Below are 16,489 nucleotides of genomic sequence, written 5' to 3'. Positions count from 1 at the left end.
CTAACCTACCTGTTACTTCTCTGAATAATATCAGTCTCCTAGACAAAGCTTTTAAATATAGCTCACTGAATGAATTTCAGCAATTGAAAAAGTGATGTTTTTTTAAAATCTTTCCGCTTACGTTATGAAGAAAAAAACCTAAAGACAGCTTTCAGCCTCAAAAATGTTTTCCTTTACATTGTCTGAAGAGAGGTCTGTAAAATGAAGATATTTTGTTGTTTTATATGCATAGCTCATTAAAGGCTTTTGTTTACCTTGATGTTTCCTTGAAGACAGTGCTCTATATCCTTGCCAGAGGGATCATCAGAAAACAGTGCAAATCCTGACTGAGCTGGTTTCCTCATCCCTGTATCCTGGTTTAGGGTGTTCAGAAATTCCTCCACTGTGGTAGAGGCATCAAACCCAACAACCTAAAAAAACCAGCCAAAATGTATTTTGCTACCAAACTTCTAACTCCACCCCATCTCCCATCCTTAAATCTAAGATTTTAAAAGATAATACCTCTAGAATAACAGTGCGAATATAAGACCCATGCCATCCTCTGTGAATAACTTATTGTAATTGGAAATTTAAAATTTCCATGAAAGGTCTGGAAAAGATTTGAGATTTCCACATGGGAAGTCAGTTTAGTGGTGTTTTTCTTCATGCAAAAAATGATTAAATTCCCAGCAGATTGTATCGTACTGCATTTTGTTTATTAAATCAGAGTCACTATCAAAATTCAAAATGCTTCCAAATGTAATACTTCTGGGTTTATTTTCTTTGTTTATACTGGTTTCTTTGCACTTGCTACACTTGAATTTCTGCTACAGAATTTATGTAACAGAAAGCAGTCTAGTGTCTGAGCTTTTTGTGCCAAATACCGCTTGAAAAATGGAGAAAACTATAATTTTCTACACTTTTCAATATGGTGGTGAAACAAATGGTGGTGAAACAAATGAGATCCATTAATCATTTTTCATCATGTGCAACTTCAGAGGGATATCAGATGGCAGATCTACATTGGCAGATCCAAAGTATTTTACAAATGTTGCCCTGTTGGTACTACATAGGTCAGTAATATGTAGAGCCTCTAAACTTTATTTCCCCAAATCTGAATTTTTGTCTGTTGTTACTAGTATTAAAGCATTTTAGCAAGAGATGACAAATGGCTTTTATACAGATACTAGTTGCTGATGTTCACTGAAATCTGTTTTGAGTATGTTTTCCTGTATTTGACATGTGGAAGATGCTTTACTCTTTTGGTAAAGAAATGTCTTGAAAATGGATCTTGAATTCTGTTTTGGGCTTTTCAATGGTGGGCATGAAAAAAAATCTGCCAAATCTAGCTTCAGAGATGAATACAAGGGTTTTCAATACCACTATAATTGCTTATTTGCTGATCCCACTGAAGTAATTTAGGTATTTAATGACAATTTTCATAGCCCTTGGAAGTATATATTTTTCAGCAGTAAATAGCTAATGAGCAGTTACTAATTTTCTTCTTCAAACTTCAATTTTGAAACCTTTTAGGATGATTTAAATACATGCTGCTTTTTCTATTTTACTGGGCCAGCAGCAAGCTTAGAGGGGAAACTTAAAGGGGAAAAAAAGCAGAGTTATTCTGTGACCTAAAATGAAAAGTTTATTTGATATAGTTTTGATTTCATATAAAAACTTGCTTTCTGTCTAAGAATACTGTGAATTGTTAAACAACTCCTTTCAGCCAGCTCTCGCAGTTAGAAATACAAACCAGGATGTGAAGCAGTACGCGTGGAAGCCAATGGAAAGTCTCCTACAGGCTTTGACTGATGAAGTCCCAAAAGAGTTAAGAATGAAGCTGTGTTTGTTCTGTAACAAATACGGTTATCCTTCATGACTGATAATGGGAGTTACAGCTGTGCCTCCAGGCCTTCACTGAGATATTTAACTTTCATGATGTCTGATGAAAGGAAGTGGAATTTAATACCTTTCCCTTTTCTTCAGTCTAATTCATTCATCTGGTGGTCAGGTTAAATAAGAAACAGAACTTTAGTATTTCTCACTCTTAAAATGTTTAAATTTCTTTCTTTCTTTTAAAGATTTTTCCCCAAACCTTTACTCTTTGTTGATCAAATCAGATCACAAGTACCTTGTGCGTACCATTGCTAGTGCTGGCACAGGATGAAACTTGAGCCATGTTTACCTTAACACTAATAATTCTGTTTCTGATATACTACTTCATGTATATGTTAATAGGAAGGGGTTAGGAGAGCTCAGATTTCGTGGTCTACCCGACATTACCTGGTATATGCCGTTCATGAAATGAACTGGAATACTAAAGGGCAGTGAATGGTGGTAGGGGTTTCTTAGAAGAGTGGAAAGGATTTCCATTCTGGAAGGTCTGGCTTCTCGGTCTCCGTTCTGCTGGGTACGCTCTACACATCGCTGACAATATATTGCGTATTTCCCAAATTCAGTCCTGTGACAAAAAGAGAAATAAGGCAATTCCTGGGGACTGACTGAAAGGATAGTAAACTCTGAGTATCTCTCTCTGGGGATGCCAGGTGGGAGGAGCACTCGCATTTCACTCTGTGAGATTTCCAACACCTTTTTCCATGTGGAATTATAAAGAGAATTAGTCTGCTGAGACCAACAGAATTGTGCCAAAGATGAACATGGCTCAGAGGGTTTTGGTTTTCACGGTTTTGCAACATAACAGTCAGAGCTCTGCTGCAGAGTATTTTTCAAAACAAAGGATAACTTTCGCAAGTGATGCATAGAAGCAACATGTACTACATTTTAGTAGCACTGGCACACAATTCTATTCCAATTTATTTTCAAGTATATGTCAAAAGATCTGAAATATTAAATGAAAGATTGAAAAAAGGTACTTCAGAAAGGCTAGTCGACTAGCTGGGTGATAATATGCAGGCACACCTGGAATCTGCGTTCTTCTTTAAATGAAGTTTAAGAAGCCAAAGGAATGGGTGCTGGGGCAGAAAGAGTCCGACGCAGAGAGCCAAGAGCTGCAAGCCCTGGACAAAAGGAAGACATTCACTGTTTTAAACATCTTACAAAGTAAAACTTCCTGCTGGGGCTGCTGGCCAGCAGTGCAACTTACTGTGCCAACTCGAGTAACAGCCAGCTGTAAATAGGAATAAAAAATCAAAACACAGAGAAAAAGCTGAGTAAATAAGCACGTCATCTCACTGGAAGGCTAAAATGCTCTCTTTCTATTTACTTGTGTACAGCAAATTTCTTTCAGGGATGGAAATGGGAAAGCAGATCAGTTTGTATAAAAAGCTTTAATACACAGGAAAAAAATAAGGCTGCAAGGCCAAGCACTAAGAAATGAGGAGAAGCTTACGCAATTTTAATTGAACTTTCCTGTTACATATATAATGAAGCAACCCATAAGACATTCTCCTCCTACCAAGTAGACAGTAGCTTTGGAAAAAAAAATTATTCAATATTTGATTATATTTTCATTTCTCAATATGTATCCGTAGGCTTCACTTAATACAGACTGCTCTCACGTACTCTGGCTACACACTTCCCAACATTGCAACTACTCTTCTCAGCATTGTATCAATGCATCATACTGAAATTTAGAAAATGAGGTTTCTCTATCTTGATTTATCTGACTTGCCTGGTATCAAATAGAAACTGGACAGCACAAGCACAGATATTCCCTTTCATCACATACCTGTACTTTGATGGAGGATAGCATCGGCTCTGTTTTGGGAAGACACTGCAGTAGAGGCAAGTGTCGAAGACTACAGCATGAATTCAGGATTTCAAAAATTAGTGTGAGGCTGCAGACATTTTACCAAACATGTTAACTCTTAAAAATCATGCCAGTGGGTTACGATAGCAACAATTTATTTATCTGTATCAGAGGGAGGGCCTTGCCAGTGGTACGAAAAGTACCAAAGAAGGCTTATGGTTAGTTTAAATTCCATCAGCCGTATGTAACTTCAGTGTGTGCTAACTGACGTGAGCGTGCTGTATCTGTTATAGAAGCTTTGTAGATATTTTAGCAATGCACACATACTGGGCATCCCAGATACAGGCTCTTTCTAGGTAACAGGTATATCTGCTCGTCATGTTCTATGTTCCGTGGAAAAAGAAAAAATATGTCTATTACAAAAGCCTTAATACGGTAATTTCCTTTTTCATTTTTCTGATCCATCTCCCAGTTCTGTAGGTATTGCTCCATCATAAGCAATATTGTTCCAGTTCTGTTAATTCTATGCGAACTATTGGCTTTCCTTTCAATTGCAGTTCATTTAACTGTTACATATCTGAATACCAGTGAATAACTGGCAGTGGGCAAAGTGAAGAATTTTAAGTGTGTATTTATAATGTAGCATGCAGGGTGCATGCAGAACAGCATGACATACAAAAGGTGACATCTATCAGAAACCCTCAGTGTATCTGAGATTTCACAACATGGCACTACAGCTTTTCTTCACACTCGTGCTATAGAGACATCTGCCATGTGGTTTAACCCACCAAGCTTCCTGATGCAGCACCTCTCTTAGGAAAGATCCAGTAAAAGAGAATTAAGTTCCACACATGGTGTCTTACTCAACACTTAACTTGAAGACAGCCCATTTTATGTCCAGGCCTTTAAACCAGAAGAGGCACAGATATACTCTTATCAGCAGATACATGTGCTTTGATGGAGAACAGCATCAGCTTCATTTCAGGAAGACACAGCAGTAGTAAGATGTTAGTTCTGTGTTTTACGTGATTTTAAGTAAGCAGATACTACAGAAGACCGGAGCCCCTTTACCATTTTAAAGTGTCTGGGTAGTTCCTTCACTTCTGTTGAAATAGATGCCATTAAAACAAATACTGGGTTACCTGTATTGGTCCTGCCTGATTTTGTGGATGTCGACGTCTAGTCTGTTTAATAAGCTGACAACAGATCTCATTTTGAAGTTCAGGATGTGTGAGGCAGATCTGCAAAGCACTTTGGGCCAAAGATACATGGTAATCAATGGCAGGAGAGTCAACTGCAGCATTTATAAACAACTGGCAGGTCTAGATATAAAATAATAAGCAAGTGAGTTTACATACAAAAAGGTCAAATAAATCTTTTAGACATTCTGTGTAAGAAACGCATGCTATAACTGAAGTCACAATTAGTCAGTTTACCAGTAGACTAAGGAAACCCTGCTGGCCCCCCAAAAAGGGGTGAAAAGGGGCCAGAATGGATGAAAAGCTAGCCAGAGAGACTTCAGATAAAAACACCTCTTAAAAAACACTCTTCGCTCAGTATCTAATGGAGTGAGCTCTAGCAGGAGTTGCAACAGTTGTGGTAGGCGAGCTTAAGGACATGCTGAACATCACTTACCCCTCTGCGGGACTTTAAAATGCAAGGTGTACAGCTCTCAATGGCAGCCAGTGTAAAATGCTTGTGCAAGTAGTGAGCACAACATGGCAGAATATACGCAGATAAGAAAACCATAACTCGGAGCCACCTGTTTCACATCTTGGCTTTCACTGGTATTTTTACTGTGGGTAAGTATAACCTTTCATATCCCCAGTACTGTCTTAGGAAAGCCAGGTGTTAAGCATTTGCTATGCTGTATTAGAACGCATACTTACCACTCATTGCATTTACTCTATATAAGAGCTGATGAATTTTCAAGGTATATCAGCAAAATACAAGAAATGGATGGAAGCCCAATCTATTTCTAGACTATCTGAAAATATCTGGATGCACAGGACTGATTTTTGTCAGCAATGGAATAACTGAAACATGACTTGATCTGTTTCTAAATCAGTTCCCTACCTGACTTTTAAACTGATTTTATACAAAGTTTCAGTAAAGGTCATAAAAGTCATCTCTTATTTATTTATTTTAGGCAAGTGTCTGTGATTTGAATTAGGTCTAAAATATACTTCAGAGAGTGATTTCCAAATAGATATACATTTATTTTCATTAGATAAGTGTATTTCCTTCTAAATTTTCATGCTGCAGGATTGCAGAAAGTAAGATGCGTGTACTTCTTTAAAGTGCTCGAAACATTTCAGAGCAACAAATTGGAAAGTTTGCCTACAAGTAGCTGTGACTGATTATACAGTGCTTGTCTTGAATTCCTTTCTAGATCCAAACCATTACATCAAAATGCTCCAGATAGATAGTTGATGCTTCAGGGAATTTGGTCTTTAGACTTGTGTAAGTTCTGTGAAGGAAGTTCATTCATCCAAGCTCCATGCCTTCCAACTTGTAATTTATTTCACAATGTACAGAAAAAGGAAGAGCAAGATTTTGTCTCTGAAATAGACTTTATAGCCTGGCTATTAGTTAACACTGAGGAGTAGTTTTACCTGGGTGAGGGCAGGAGAGAGGAAAAAGAAGGTTTAATGGTATCGCAGCACACCCTCTCTAGAGATACCAACCACCTCTCTGGCCTTTAACTGGGAAAGATATGAGGTCTTACTGGCATACAAAAATTCTCAAGAAACTAGCTGCGGCACAGCAGTTATGAAGCATTATGTGTCTCTTAATCACAAAGCCTTTTCACTACTACTGGGAGGTATACATTTGTGTATTTTTAAAGGTGTATGAAAATCTTTAAAAGTGAATTCAAAGAACTGTTGTGAAATACTCTCAATAATTTTAATCTCTAATATTTTTTCTGTTTATATTACTAGAATACCTAATCAGTCTTTTCTTCATATGAAGTAGCTGTTCTTAAAAGATTTTCTTTTTATTAAAAAGAGCAGTAGAACCTCTAGCTTCTATCTCAATTTGAAATAACCCATGACTTGCTTAAACTTTGCTTTGTTTTTCTTCTGATTTTTAAAATGTCTTCTAGCTGATTTAAATATATGTACAACAAAACTTTAATCTACCATTTTTTCTTCCTGAAATCTAATTTAAAAAATAGTATTTCAGATACAGTTCTCTGAATAGGGAGATCCATCCATGCTGTTAGGTTCGCTGGGGCTTATGAACTTTGTGATAAAATTATAATCCATGATGGCTGTGGATTTTTCTACTAACTTGCACTTTATCAATACCTCAGTCGAAAGGCCAAAAGTTGAAGCCTAAACTGCTCCCTCATAACTAAAAGTGGTCTCTCTACATTGGAAGTGATAGTCTTTGGTGAGATAATATGGGGACATTCTGCCACTGTCCATTAGTTACCTCCACTAAAGGTGTTAACTTCTCTTTTCTTTTTTCTTATCTGTTGAACATCTCTAGTAAGCCATTCTTTAGCTAAGAGTTAAATTCGTAAGTCAATTAATAAAAAAAGCTATCTGCCGTGGTTTTACCTTAAATAATTTAATTGCTTCAGTTTGCAAGGCTTCCGATGGCAATGTTGTAAGAGGGGAAGCAATTCCTTCTTTGCTGTGGCAAAGAGTAGGATGTCTCCAAATCTGAGAAGCTAAGCAGATAAAACATATACGTTCTGCAATTAATTCAGTTCATAAGTACATTCAGTAAATAAGTATTAGAAGATTAATATGTTGAAACAAAACAAACTTACTGGTATCACCTTCCATGTTTAATAATTTGCAAATAAGTTGTTCAAACTCAGATCCAACATTTACACTGGTACTTCCAGCTGCAACTGTCAGATGATAAAGCCACGTATCCTGAAGTAGAAAAACACAGCAGCTCACTCATTCTGTGTTGGAAAGAGCTGCTTCATCAGCATTTTGCTTTCAACTTGAAACACTACCATGCACTCTTGTTGAAGCCCTGTTAATGATGCAGGACCTTCTCCTTGCTTATTATATCAAACTACAAGCCAATGACTTGTAGGTCCCCCTCTTCCTCCTCTTCTTTAATAAATATCTGTATCACAGCACCACACTCATAGACACGTTACTGGAACTCAATTAAAAAGTCATTTTATTACCTTCTCGTGTTTGGATCCTATAAGAAGATAAGTAGGTCCTTGATCTTTGGGGTGGATAACAATAGTGTAATGTGTTGATAATAAACTGCGACCACTAGCCTCATAATCTTCATCAGAATCACATGATCTATCAACTTCTTCAACCTTTGCCTCAAAAAGCTTGATTTGACCAAGAGGAAACTAAAAGTAAATATCAGAAGTGGTGAGAGAGCAAATACTTGTTTTGGTGCACACTGATTTTATATTTCTTGTTCTACAAATAGAAAGAAAAACATGAAGTACCATCAATACCCATTTGTATTTATTCATTTTCAGTCCTGCCAAGGAATGCCAGATAAGCCAGCTGTTGCAGACAGCAGAAAGAGAATGCTAAGTGCTAAAGTCTGAAAGTGAGATTTTCAAAAATTCTTTTCCAGAACTACTGCTGCATCTGGTTAATTTAATAGATATCTGTTAGGGTGACAGAAGTAGTTCTCCAGAGTTTCCAGACCTGGTTCCAAGCAAAATTTCCCTGGGTCAAGCCTAGTACTTCAGTTATAATCTTGTTATTTCAGAGGACACCAGTGTATTGTTGATGTATCTGTTTTGTTCATGCTATAAATTCAAAAGGTAATCTTTTTGTGTGGTAGACCTTCTCAGTTGATTTCATTCTCCAGTCTGATAGATCACAGTACTTGAGTCTTGTTCGTATATGTAGTCATGATGATCTATCAGGAAATATTTTATATGAAAAGCCATTCATTTATGCAAAGCTCCCTCCCTTCCCACAGCACCACTGCTCTTTCTCTAGCCATTCAGACATCAGGATGTTCAAGAGAGTGTTATTTAATGGTGTAGTGAAGAAGACTTGGCTACGGTTTCTGTGTTGTTTGTGATGTCTAGCAATGCTCAGTGATTCAGCAGAAACAGAGGGATGTTTGTTTCCCTTTGGTAAAAGGACAGTTGGGCACTACAGTAACTAGCATCTTATTTCTGCCACATTCAAGTGTAAATTGTCTTGAAATATCAACACCAGTGAAAAGCAGACAAGGCTTCTCAATAATACTGTTTTGAAAGTACTGTCCTGGAGAGCGGCTGGCAAGTTTGACTCAAATCTAGGGTGGGCTTCTTGAATAGTGATTTGATAAAATGAGCTCTTACTAATATAATAATTTTGAAGAAAACATCACATAGTGGTGGCTCTTTATTCCAGTGCTCTCACTAGTAAGGATTAAAGATGCATGTGGTGGTTTATATTTTCTGTGGTGCTTCTGAAGCATTCAACTTTTTGAACAAGATGAGATTCTGAGAATCATGAGATGCCACTATACAAATAGTCAAGACTGATTTATTCACTAAGTTTAAGTAAAACACCATTGGCTGATTTTTTAATTTGAATTCCATTTTGAAAGGAGGCCACTTAAATGGACTCCATTACTGTATTAACCGCAGCAGATTGTGTAATTTGTTTCCACACAGACACATTCAGCTACAGCAAACATGTTTTTCATTAGCAAATTGTTGAACATTAGAAAAGAACTAGCTTAGGGAAACTTTTCATACATATTCTGCTTACAAAAGCTAAATTCTTATTCTATTACAAGCTAGCAAATTAGTTTCAATTTTGCTTTAAAAGGGCAGCAAAACTTGTTCCAAATGTGAGGGAAATATTCACAAGAATCCAGCAAAATTCTTAAATGCTTCTAAAGGGCATGCAAAACCCCCAACATCTTCAATGGTAAAAATGTGTAAATTCAGATACTTTAAACATAGATTTATTCATAGGAGAAAATGCAAGTTAATTTTTATGTCTCTGTAAGATGAGCCAGAAATTAATATTCTAGTAATTTAATTCTGCAGTCCTGTATTACACTTTTTTAAAGAGTAATTTAAATAAAATGCTTTGATGTCACAAAATCAGCAAATCAGTGTGCCCCTTGGGCTATGGATAAGAAGATGCAGAATATATATCACGTCCCGTAGGAGAAGGAGACCCATGGGCGTGCCTTGGATTACTGTCTATTAGATAGGAACCTTTCAAGTTGACAATCTGTGAAATCTGAGTATTTGGTAATCATATACTACCCAGGCCAATTGTACCTTAGTAAAGCTGTAACTTACTGTTTATATTCTACTTCAGTATGTTATCTTCCATTCACTAAGGAAACAAGTAAGCGACCTACCTTGTCTTCTTGATTACGGAAATAATACAGAATTTTTCCAACTAGGGTACACCAAACTCTTTTGGAATATCCATGTTTCACCTGAAATTACAGAACATTACGAACAAGCACAAACAGAGAAATACAGACTACATTTCACCATCTTGGAACTTTGGTGATGTTGGAAATAAATGCCTTGGTTCAAATTCCTTTACACATTACTAGACAAATAATTAAAACTGCATAACTCTATTAAGGGCGTAAGAATTAAAGCATTAGATGCTCATCTAAAGCCTAGTAAGGCCAGTGTGAGTTTTTCATTTTGCTTTGGATCAGGCCTAAATTAGTGGAAGCTAAGGAAATGGAAGAATTAAAAGAGAAAAATTCCTTTTATACAGTATTCTTATTATCTTGAAATAATCTGTCCCAGTGAGTAATATAGAAAAAGAGAGCACTCCACTGAAATAAGATAGGCCAATTAGCTACTGAAACATATGCTGAACTAGGACATCACTGAATTGCAAATGGAGAACTCCAGCACAGGAACTAATGAATTAAAAAGACGAAAAGAAAAACCAAATAAAATCAAACCACCAGAAGAAAAACATTGCCCAAAGTAGGTGAGTTGGTAGTAAAGTACTGGGAAAGACTGTTTTGCTTGTATTTATTTTGTTGTAGGGCCATTTTCATCTAGGTATTATTCTTAAGAAATAAGGGACAAAGCAGATTGGGGGAAGAAAAGCGTTCCTACCTTTGTAAGCAATCCTTTCATGGTTGGCTTGATTTCGGGCTGTATGAAAAGTGGGCTGGCAGCCTGTATTTTAAGAACATTCTGTAGTACTTTGATCCATTCTTCTAAGATGTTGGGAGAATCTGCAGTCAGGTAGTATGTTCGTTTTTCTGTGGTCAGCTATATAGTAACAGAAAAGTCTTGAACTTGAAGAACATTATACATTTGACTCCACAGTGTGAGGATTGTAACATATACTACCCAATGTAGTTTCACAGCTTTGGAGGGTTTATTTTCTCCAAAGTACTTTTCATTAACAAAACATTCCGTGGCCAGGCAGAGCCACTCTTTCTACCTAGAAAGACTAGAGAGCCACTCTTTCTACTTTTTACACTTAGACTCTTTCTAAGTCTTTATCTGAAAAGTTCCAGGACAGAAAAGTTGAGAAAACTCAATTTATCTCCTTTCAGACAAACAACTCTCTCAACCCTAATGGCTGGCCCCAAGACTACTTGTTTCTTTATATCTCATATGTCACGATCTGACCTTTGTAGCAATACAAACAAAACTACATGTAGGCCTTTTTATAGTTTCTGTAACTGAAATGATTCTTTAGTTTCAAACAAAGGGCACTGATTAATTCCAAGTCCACATTTAGACTTCCAATGCAATAGGGACTGGAACAAGGGATTGGTTTTGGAGATGGAGGGAATAAATACGCACTGAAACACACATGAGATAAACAGGTACCTGAATTGTTTGTTTTCCATCACCCCGTTCAATGTGGCTAGATGCATTTAGCTCTATTTGACCTTGAGGTTTTCGAATGACATCACTCTGTATGGAACGAATGGAAAAAGAATATTTTAAATCTACCAATAAATTGCAATAAATAATTGTAGAACTGATTTAAACATTAATCTTGATAACTACTTCCTAGTTAGACATTGAGTACCTCCTACACCTCTTGAGGAACTGAGTCCTGAATCACTCTCTAACAGCTCAGCCACCAGGAATGCATTTCTTTTCCTTCTAGCAGCTCTAGATTCTCAGTAAAAACAATGTAATATTACGTAGCAGGTAAGTTACATGTACTTACTGGAGATTTGTAGTATAGTAATTCACCTCCTTTAAGCACAAACCACCGTCGTTTCCAGGTCTTTACTTTACCACCCATTTTTAAAAGATATCCAGATTTTTCCAAAGGTTCCTGATTATTTAGAAGTTAGATAAAAAGTAGTTAGGTACACATATATACCTATATGCTTCAAAGATATGTATAAATACACACAAACCACATTTTAATGACGTAAAAGCATGCTAAATAATAATTACAGTATTTGATGAGACTTTAGTCCAACAACAAAGTTTTTACAAGCATCAATTAAGACAAATGCCATGCACGTAGGATAGCTAATTAATATCCCTACTTACAGTTATAGTACGTGGAGAGTAAGTGATTTGCCCAGAACTATACAAAAGAATGAAGAATATGATGACTCCTGGTTTTACTTGCTAATTATTTATATTAAAAAAGGAACAAAATGAATACAATGTAAATATGTATTTTTTCCCAACTTCAGAGACTAACCTACAGACCAGTTATAGAGCACTGTAATTCAGAGCTCTGCACAGACATATTTTTAGTGTGAACACCTGTATAACACAGTTCACAGTTTTGCTCTGTGAAGGAAGCTTAAAATAAATTATATCACCAGGCAGTCAATCCACTTGTATGTTAAGACACTAACTAGTAACATAGCCCATTAAAAAACTCCTGGAGCCAGACCAATACCCTGTAACGGTTTGGTTTCTTTGACCTGTCCTTGCACGTTGCTATACTTAAAATTTCTCTGACATGTAAAGTTTTCCCTGTATGAGGAAACTATAGAAATGTATTACTGCGCGCATAGATTTCTACTGAGGCCTCCAACTCCTTCAGTGGAATGCCAAGCTGATTTTAGTATTTCATATGCAATCTGATACCAGATCTGGTTCCACTAAAGGTAAATCTTAAGTGCTTTGAGTTGTCTTCTGGAGTTGTCTGCCTATTTCCATTCATTATATAGAAAGCTCAGAGTTGTCCTCCACTTTCCTTCAATCATTATAGTCTTATGTGGCTAACTTATCGTTGGTATATTTTGCTATTTGTACTCCTAAGGCAGTCTGTGAGTCAGCAAGAGTGAATATAGAGATTTGGTAGCAGTCTCTGAACATAAATATGCACATAGTACCACAGGTGAGCTTCTTCACAGAACTTAAGTACTCACATTTTTTCCATTATCACTAGATGAGGAAGAAGTCTTAGGAAGTTTCTGCTCTGGCTCTGAATAGTCTGTATCTACTGAATATGCATCTGGAGGAATAGCATAGTCACTTTCTGAGGTCACAGAAGACAGAGACACACCTGCATTAAAAGAAGAAACATGTTTCTTTATATTTTTTTATTACATTAGACACAAACGAGATCAGAATATCTGTGCAGAAAGAATATCTGAGTAGGATCTGCAGGGAAACAAAAGTATCAACATAAATCCATCAGGAACCAAGCATTTTTTAAAATATCAGCATATTGAACTATTAGCACAGTGCTAATACCTGAATCCCATTTTCTTCATAATTAAACAGAATTTAAGTCACTTGTGAATGAAACAAGAAATGAATGTCTTCTATATATTATCACCTTCTGTTATATTACTACAGCTTTTTTAAGGAGGATGTTAGTGCCATGCATCATATTCATTCTCTACAAAACACATACAGGATCTTTAATTAAACTAAGCAACTTTCCCTTTCCCCTTTCCATGTAGTGTCTGGATTGCTCATGCAACTGCTTGTGTACTAAAAAGCTATGCTCAAGATCTGCTATGTGTTGAAGCTCTAGATGACTATCTTTATTTTGCAATCATTATGAATTTTTATACTGAGGTTTTCTAAAAATCTGAATTCCAGATTTCAGGATTTTTTTTTAGAGTTTATTAGCTTGAATCCCCCCCCCAAATGTAACCTGTTTTCAATCTAGTGAATCATCAATGAAAATTCACACTCCTCCCTTATTCATCATAGAAATAATTATTTTCAAACATGTGAACATGTCCTTTTGTAAGTACTAGTGTTCTACTCTGAAAGGTTACTCTCCAAGATTGAAATGAAGATGTCTTGTTTCCTTTGTTTCATTAATTTCCAAACTCATTTGCCAATTTTATTTTTAAAAAAAAAGCTTTTCTCCTTTATTGCTTTGGTAAGCCAGCTGGGCTTTCAGAGTGGTCTCTTCTCAAGCAGGACCTTTAGTAACAAATACGCAGCAAGTTAATTATGTGCCTAAATTTGTGGCTGCCTAGATTTTTAAATAACATGATCTCAACAAAGATATGTACATATGTGTTTTGTGGTTAAGAAAGGTTTCCATGCATAAAACAATGCAAGGGCTATTTTATGAGAAGAAAGCATGAATAAAAGGAATGTTTCCATTTTACAGTGACAGATAGAAATTGTAGGTGAAACCAGCTATTAGATTAGCTAATTTAGTTTTCCTGTTGTGCAAACATGTGACATGAGATGCGTCTGCAGCCATGACACTGGTTTTTGCTCAGCAAGGTGGAGCTGCTGGGAAGCAGGAACTATGAGTGCCTTTCACACTAAGGTTGCAAAACTGTAAGCACATCACTGGAAACAGGACTTGGTGCCACATGTGGCTGGCACTGGAAAACTCCTCCTGGACCAGTGGCTCTATCTACCTGCTCAAGTGTGACTCAGTGGAGCTCCTGCTAACTGGGATTTTAACATGTATAACAGAGAGTACTGAATAATGTTATTTTGCATTTCTAAAGCGATGTATAATGCAGGACCTTAACGCTTGGCCTTACTGGGATATTAGATTTTAGTCTCCCTTGGTTTACCCAGTGAAGAATTATTCAGAGGGATATTACACTGATACTGTCACCCCATGAGGAAGCGTTGTATCTTTCAATGTTATGGAGCACATTATTTTCATTCTGCTGATGGAAAACACACGACTACCTACAGCTGTGAGAACTGTCTTCCACAAAAGACAGAACATTACTAGATTCAAGTATTTTAACTAAATCTTTGCACAGGACCTTGAGACAATCACTGTAAAAATGAAAGAAGTCCTTTATTGCATGAGATGACAGAACAAAATACTCACATGAAACTGTTACTTTGTTTTATAAACTTGAATATATGTGGGTTTTTTTTTCTGATGGCAATCACATTTTTCTATGTCATTTTTACTTACCTACAGTTAAAGATCATAGGAATTCCTTGGCATGACAGAGTATAGATAGAATGGGGCTTCTTCCTTTGAATGTACAGGTCACACTGCCCTCATGACAACAGCCAGCTACTAGATTAATGCCTTAAAAAGACATCTACAATAACAGCAATAAAAAGAAAGCCATGTATAACAGTCCTTTCTTGTACTTGAATAGATTTAGGCTTTGATAGCTGAGATAAAAGCCTAGATTTAAGATGTCCATGCTGTTTACGGAAGAAATCCATTTCTAAGAAGACCGTGTAAACTGCCTAGTTTTCCAAACTTTCCCCAGAAGTTACTCATTCTTACGGTTTTTGCCTACCTCGTTTCATAGCCCGAGGACTACCCGGACCACTTCTGCTTCGAGAATCAGACTCGGAAGTCCTTGAGCTGGACCGAGAGCTGTCTTCTTCCTCAGATCCTGACGACTCATCTATAAATGGGCTGTTGCTTATTTGAGTTGCTTTCTGCAGAAATTAACACAACATTCTTTGATACCTTGCATGAAGGGTATCAGTCATTTCCCTCATACTGTGTCAGAGCTCTGCTGGTTTCATAACATTCAAAGCTGTTCTTACTTGGGTTGTGAGTTTTGGCACACAAAAGTATTAACAGAAAACTGAATTCCCTCTGCTCTCTGTACACTCAACAACCCCCACACTTTAAAACAGAAACCTGAGGTAGCTCAAGGCATGGATCTTTCCAAATCACAAAAGGCTGCCAGAAAACAAACAATGCTGTGTTACTGCTGGCTATCTGACTATGAACGGCTTTGGCACTGACACAAGGACATTTCTACACATACACACACTTTTAATTATGACATTGAACACCATGTGGCTCTGTTTAATAATTAACAAGCCTTTGGAAAAAATCAGCAGGAACTAACCTGGGCTAGTAACATTTTATAAGCAGCACTAGTTTTTTTTCCAGCTATTTGACATTTCCATTACTTTGGGGGTTCTGTGATCTCTAAACATCGTCTTATGACTTATTTGGCATGGTAGCATCAAATGTGAAACAGCAAGTTCCTGGATGTGAAGCTTAATGGTATTTAAAAATTTCCTTTAAACAATAATACAGTTACCCCTTTCAAAGTGGTGTAGACAGGAGTGGTCATGTTCTTATATATCAGAGATGTATATAATCCAGATATGGAGTATGAAGTTAATGAAGCAGCACCTAAAAAAGCAATGTATTTTATAAACGACGTTCCAAATTTACACCTCAGTTAACCAAATTCAAATGCAATTTTTTGCATTGTGTAACTGCTATAAAAAGCAAACTACTTCCTGAACTGTTTTGGATGTGACATTTATAGCTTTTTGAAATTTACAACAGTTTTAAGGAGTATAAATAAACTGTAGTCATGACCACTAACCCTTTTAAAATTGCAAGTATATGTCTTACCATGGTACCTGGTATAGAATCTTCAAGATGAATTGAAAAGAAAACTGGAGTGAACGAAGTACAAATTCAGCACAAAGTCAAGAGGCAA

At 36.7% G+C, this 16,489-nt stretch overlaps 1 protein-coding gene and 1 long non-coding RNA gene across 3 annotated transcripts in view; one reads left to right on the top strand and one right to left on the bottom strand.

Moving 5' to 3' along the window:
• PLEKHH2 (pleckstrin homology, MyTH4 and FERM domain containing H2) overlaps positions 1-16,489 on the bottom strand; it is a 54,983-nt gene that overhangs the window by 10,759 nt on the left and 27,735 nt on the right. The window contains exons 11-25 of one of the 2 annotated variants that reach the window (XM_074579581.1): positions 16,079-16,173; positions 15,314-15,458; positions 12,986-13,122; positions 12,150-12,230; positions 11,815-11,925; positions 11,466-11,552; positions 10,737-10,895; positions 10,007-10,087; positions 7,845-8,024; positions 7,470-7,578; positions 7,255-7,367; positions 4,831-5,010; positions 2,899-2,996; positions 2,263-2,440; positions 255-410 (exon numbers count right to left, since the gene is read on the bottom strand). In XM_074579581.1, coding sequence (XP_074435682.1) covers positions 255-410; positions 2,263-2,440; positions 2,899-2,996; positions 4,831-5,010; positions 7,255-7,367; positions 7,470-7,578; positions 7,845-8,024; positions 10,007-10,087; positions 10,737-10,895; positions 11,466-11,552; positions 11,815-11,925; positions 12,150-12,230; positions 12,986-13,122; positions 15,314-15,458; positions 16,079-16,173 — 1,910 coding nt within the window. The remainder of the gene's footprint in view (positions 1-254; positions 411-2,262; positions 2,441-2,898; positions 2,997-4,830; positions 5,011-7,254; positions 7,368-7,469; positions 7,579-7,844; positions 8,025-10,006; positions 10,088-10,736; positions 10,896-11,465; positions 11,553-11,814; positions 11,926-12,149; positions 12,231-12,985; positions 13,123-15,313; positions 15,459-16,078; positions 16,174-16,489) is intronic. The other variant, XM_074579580.1, reaches the window with a different exon arrangement.
• Positions 1-16,489, top strand: part of LOC141740628 (uncharacterized) — a 59,655-nt gene that overhangs the window by 15,443 nt on the left and 27,723 nt on the right. The window lies entirely within an intron of this gene.

Source organism: Larus michahellis, chromosome 3, assembly GCF_964199755.1.
Source record: "Larus michahellis chromosome 3, bLarMic1.1, whole genome shotgun sequence".
Lineage (NCBI taxonomy): Eukaryota > Metazoa > Chordata > Aves > Charadriiformes > Laridae > Larus > Larus michahellis.
This window is presented reverse-complemented; position numbering and strand designations above follow the sequence as displayed.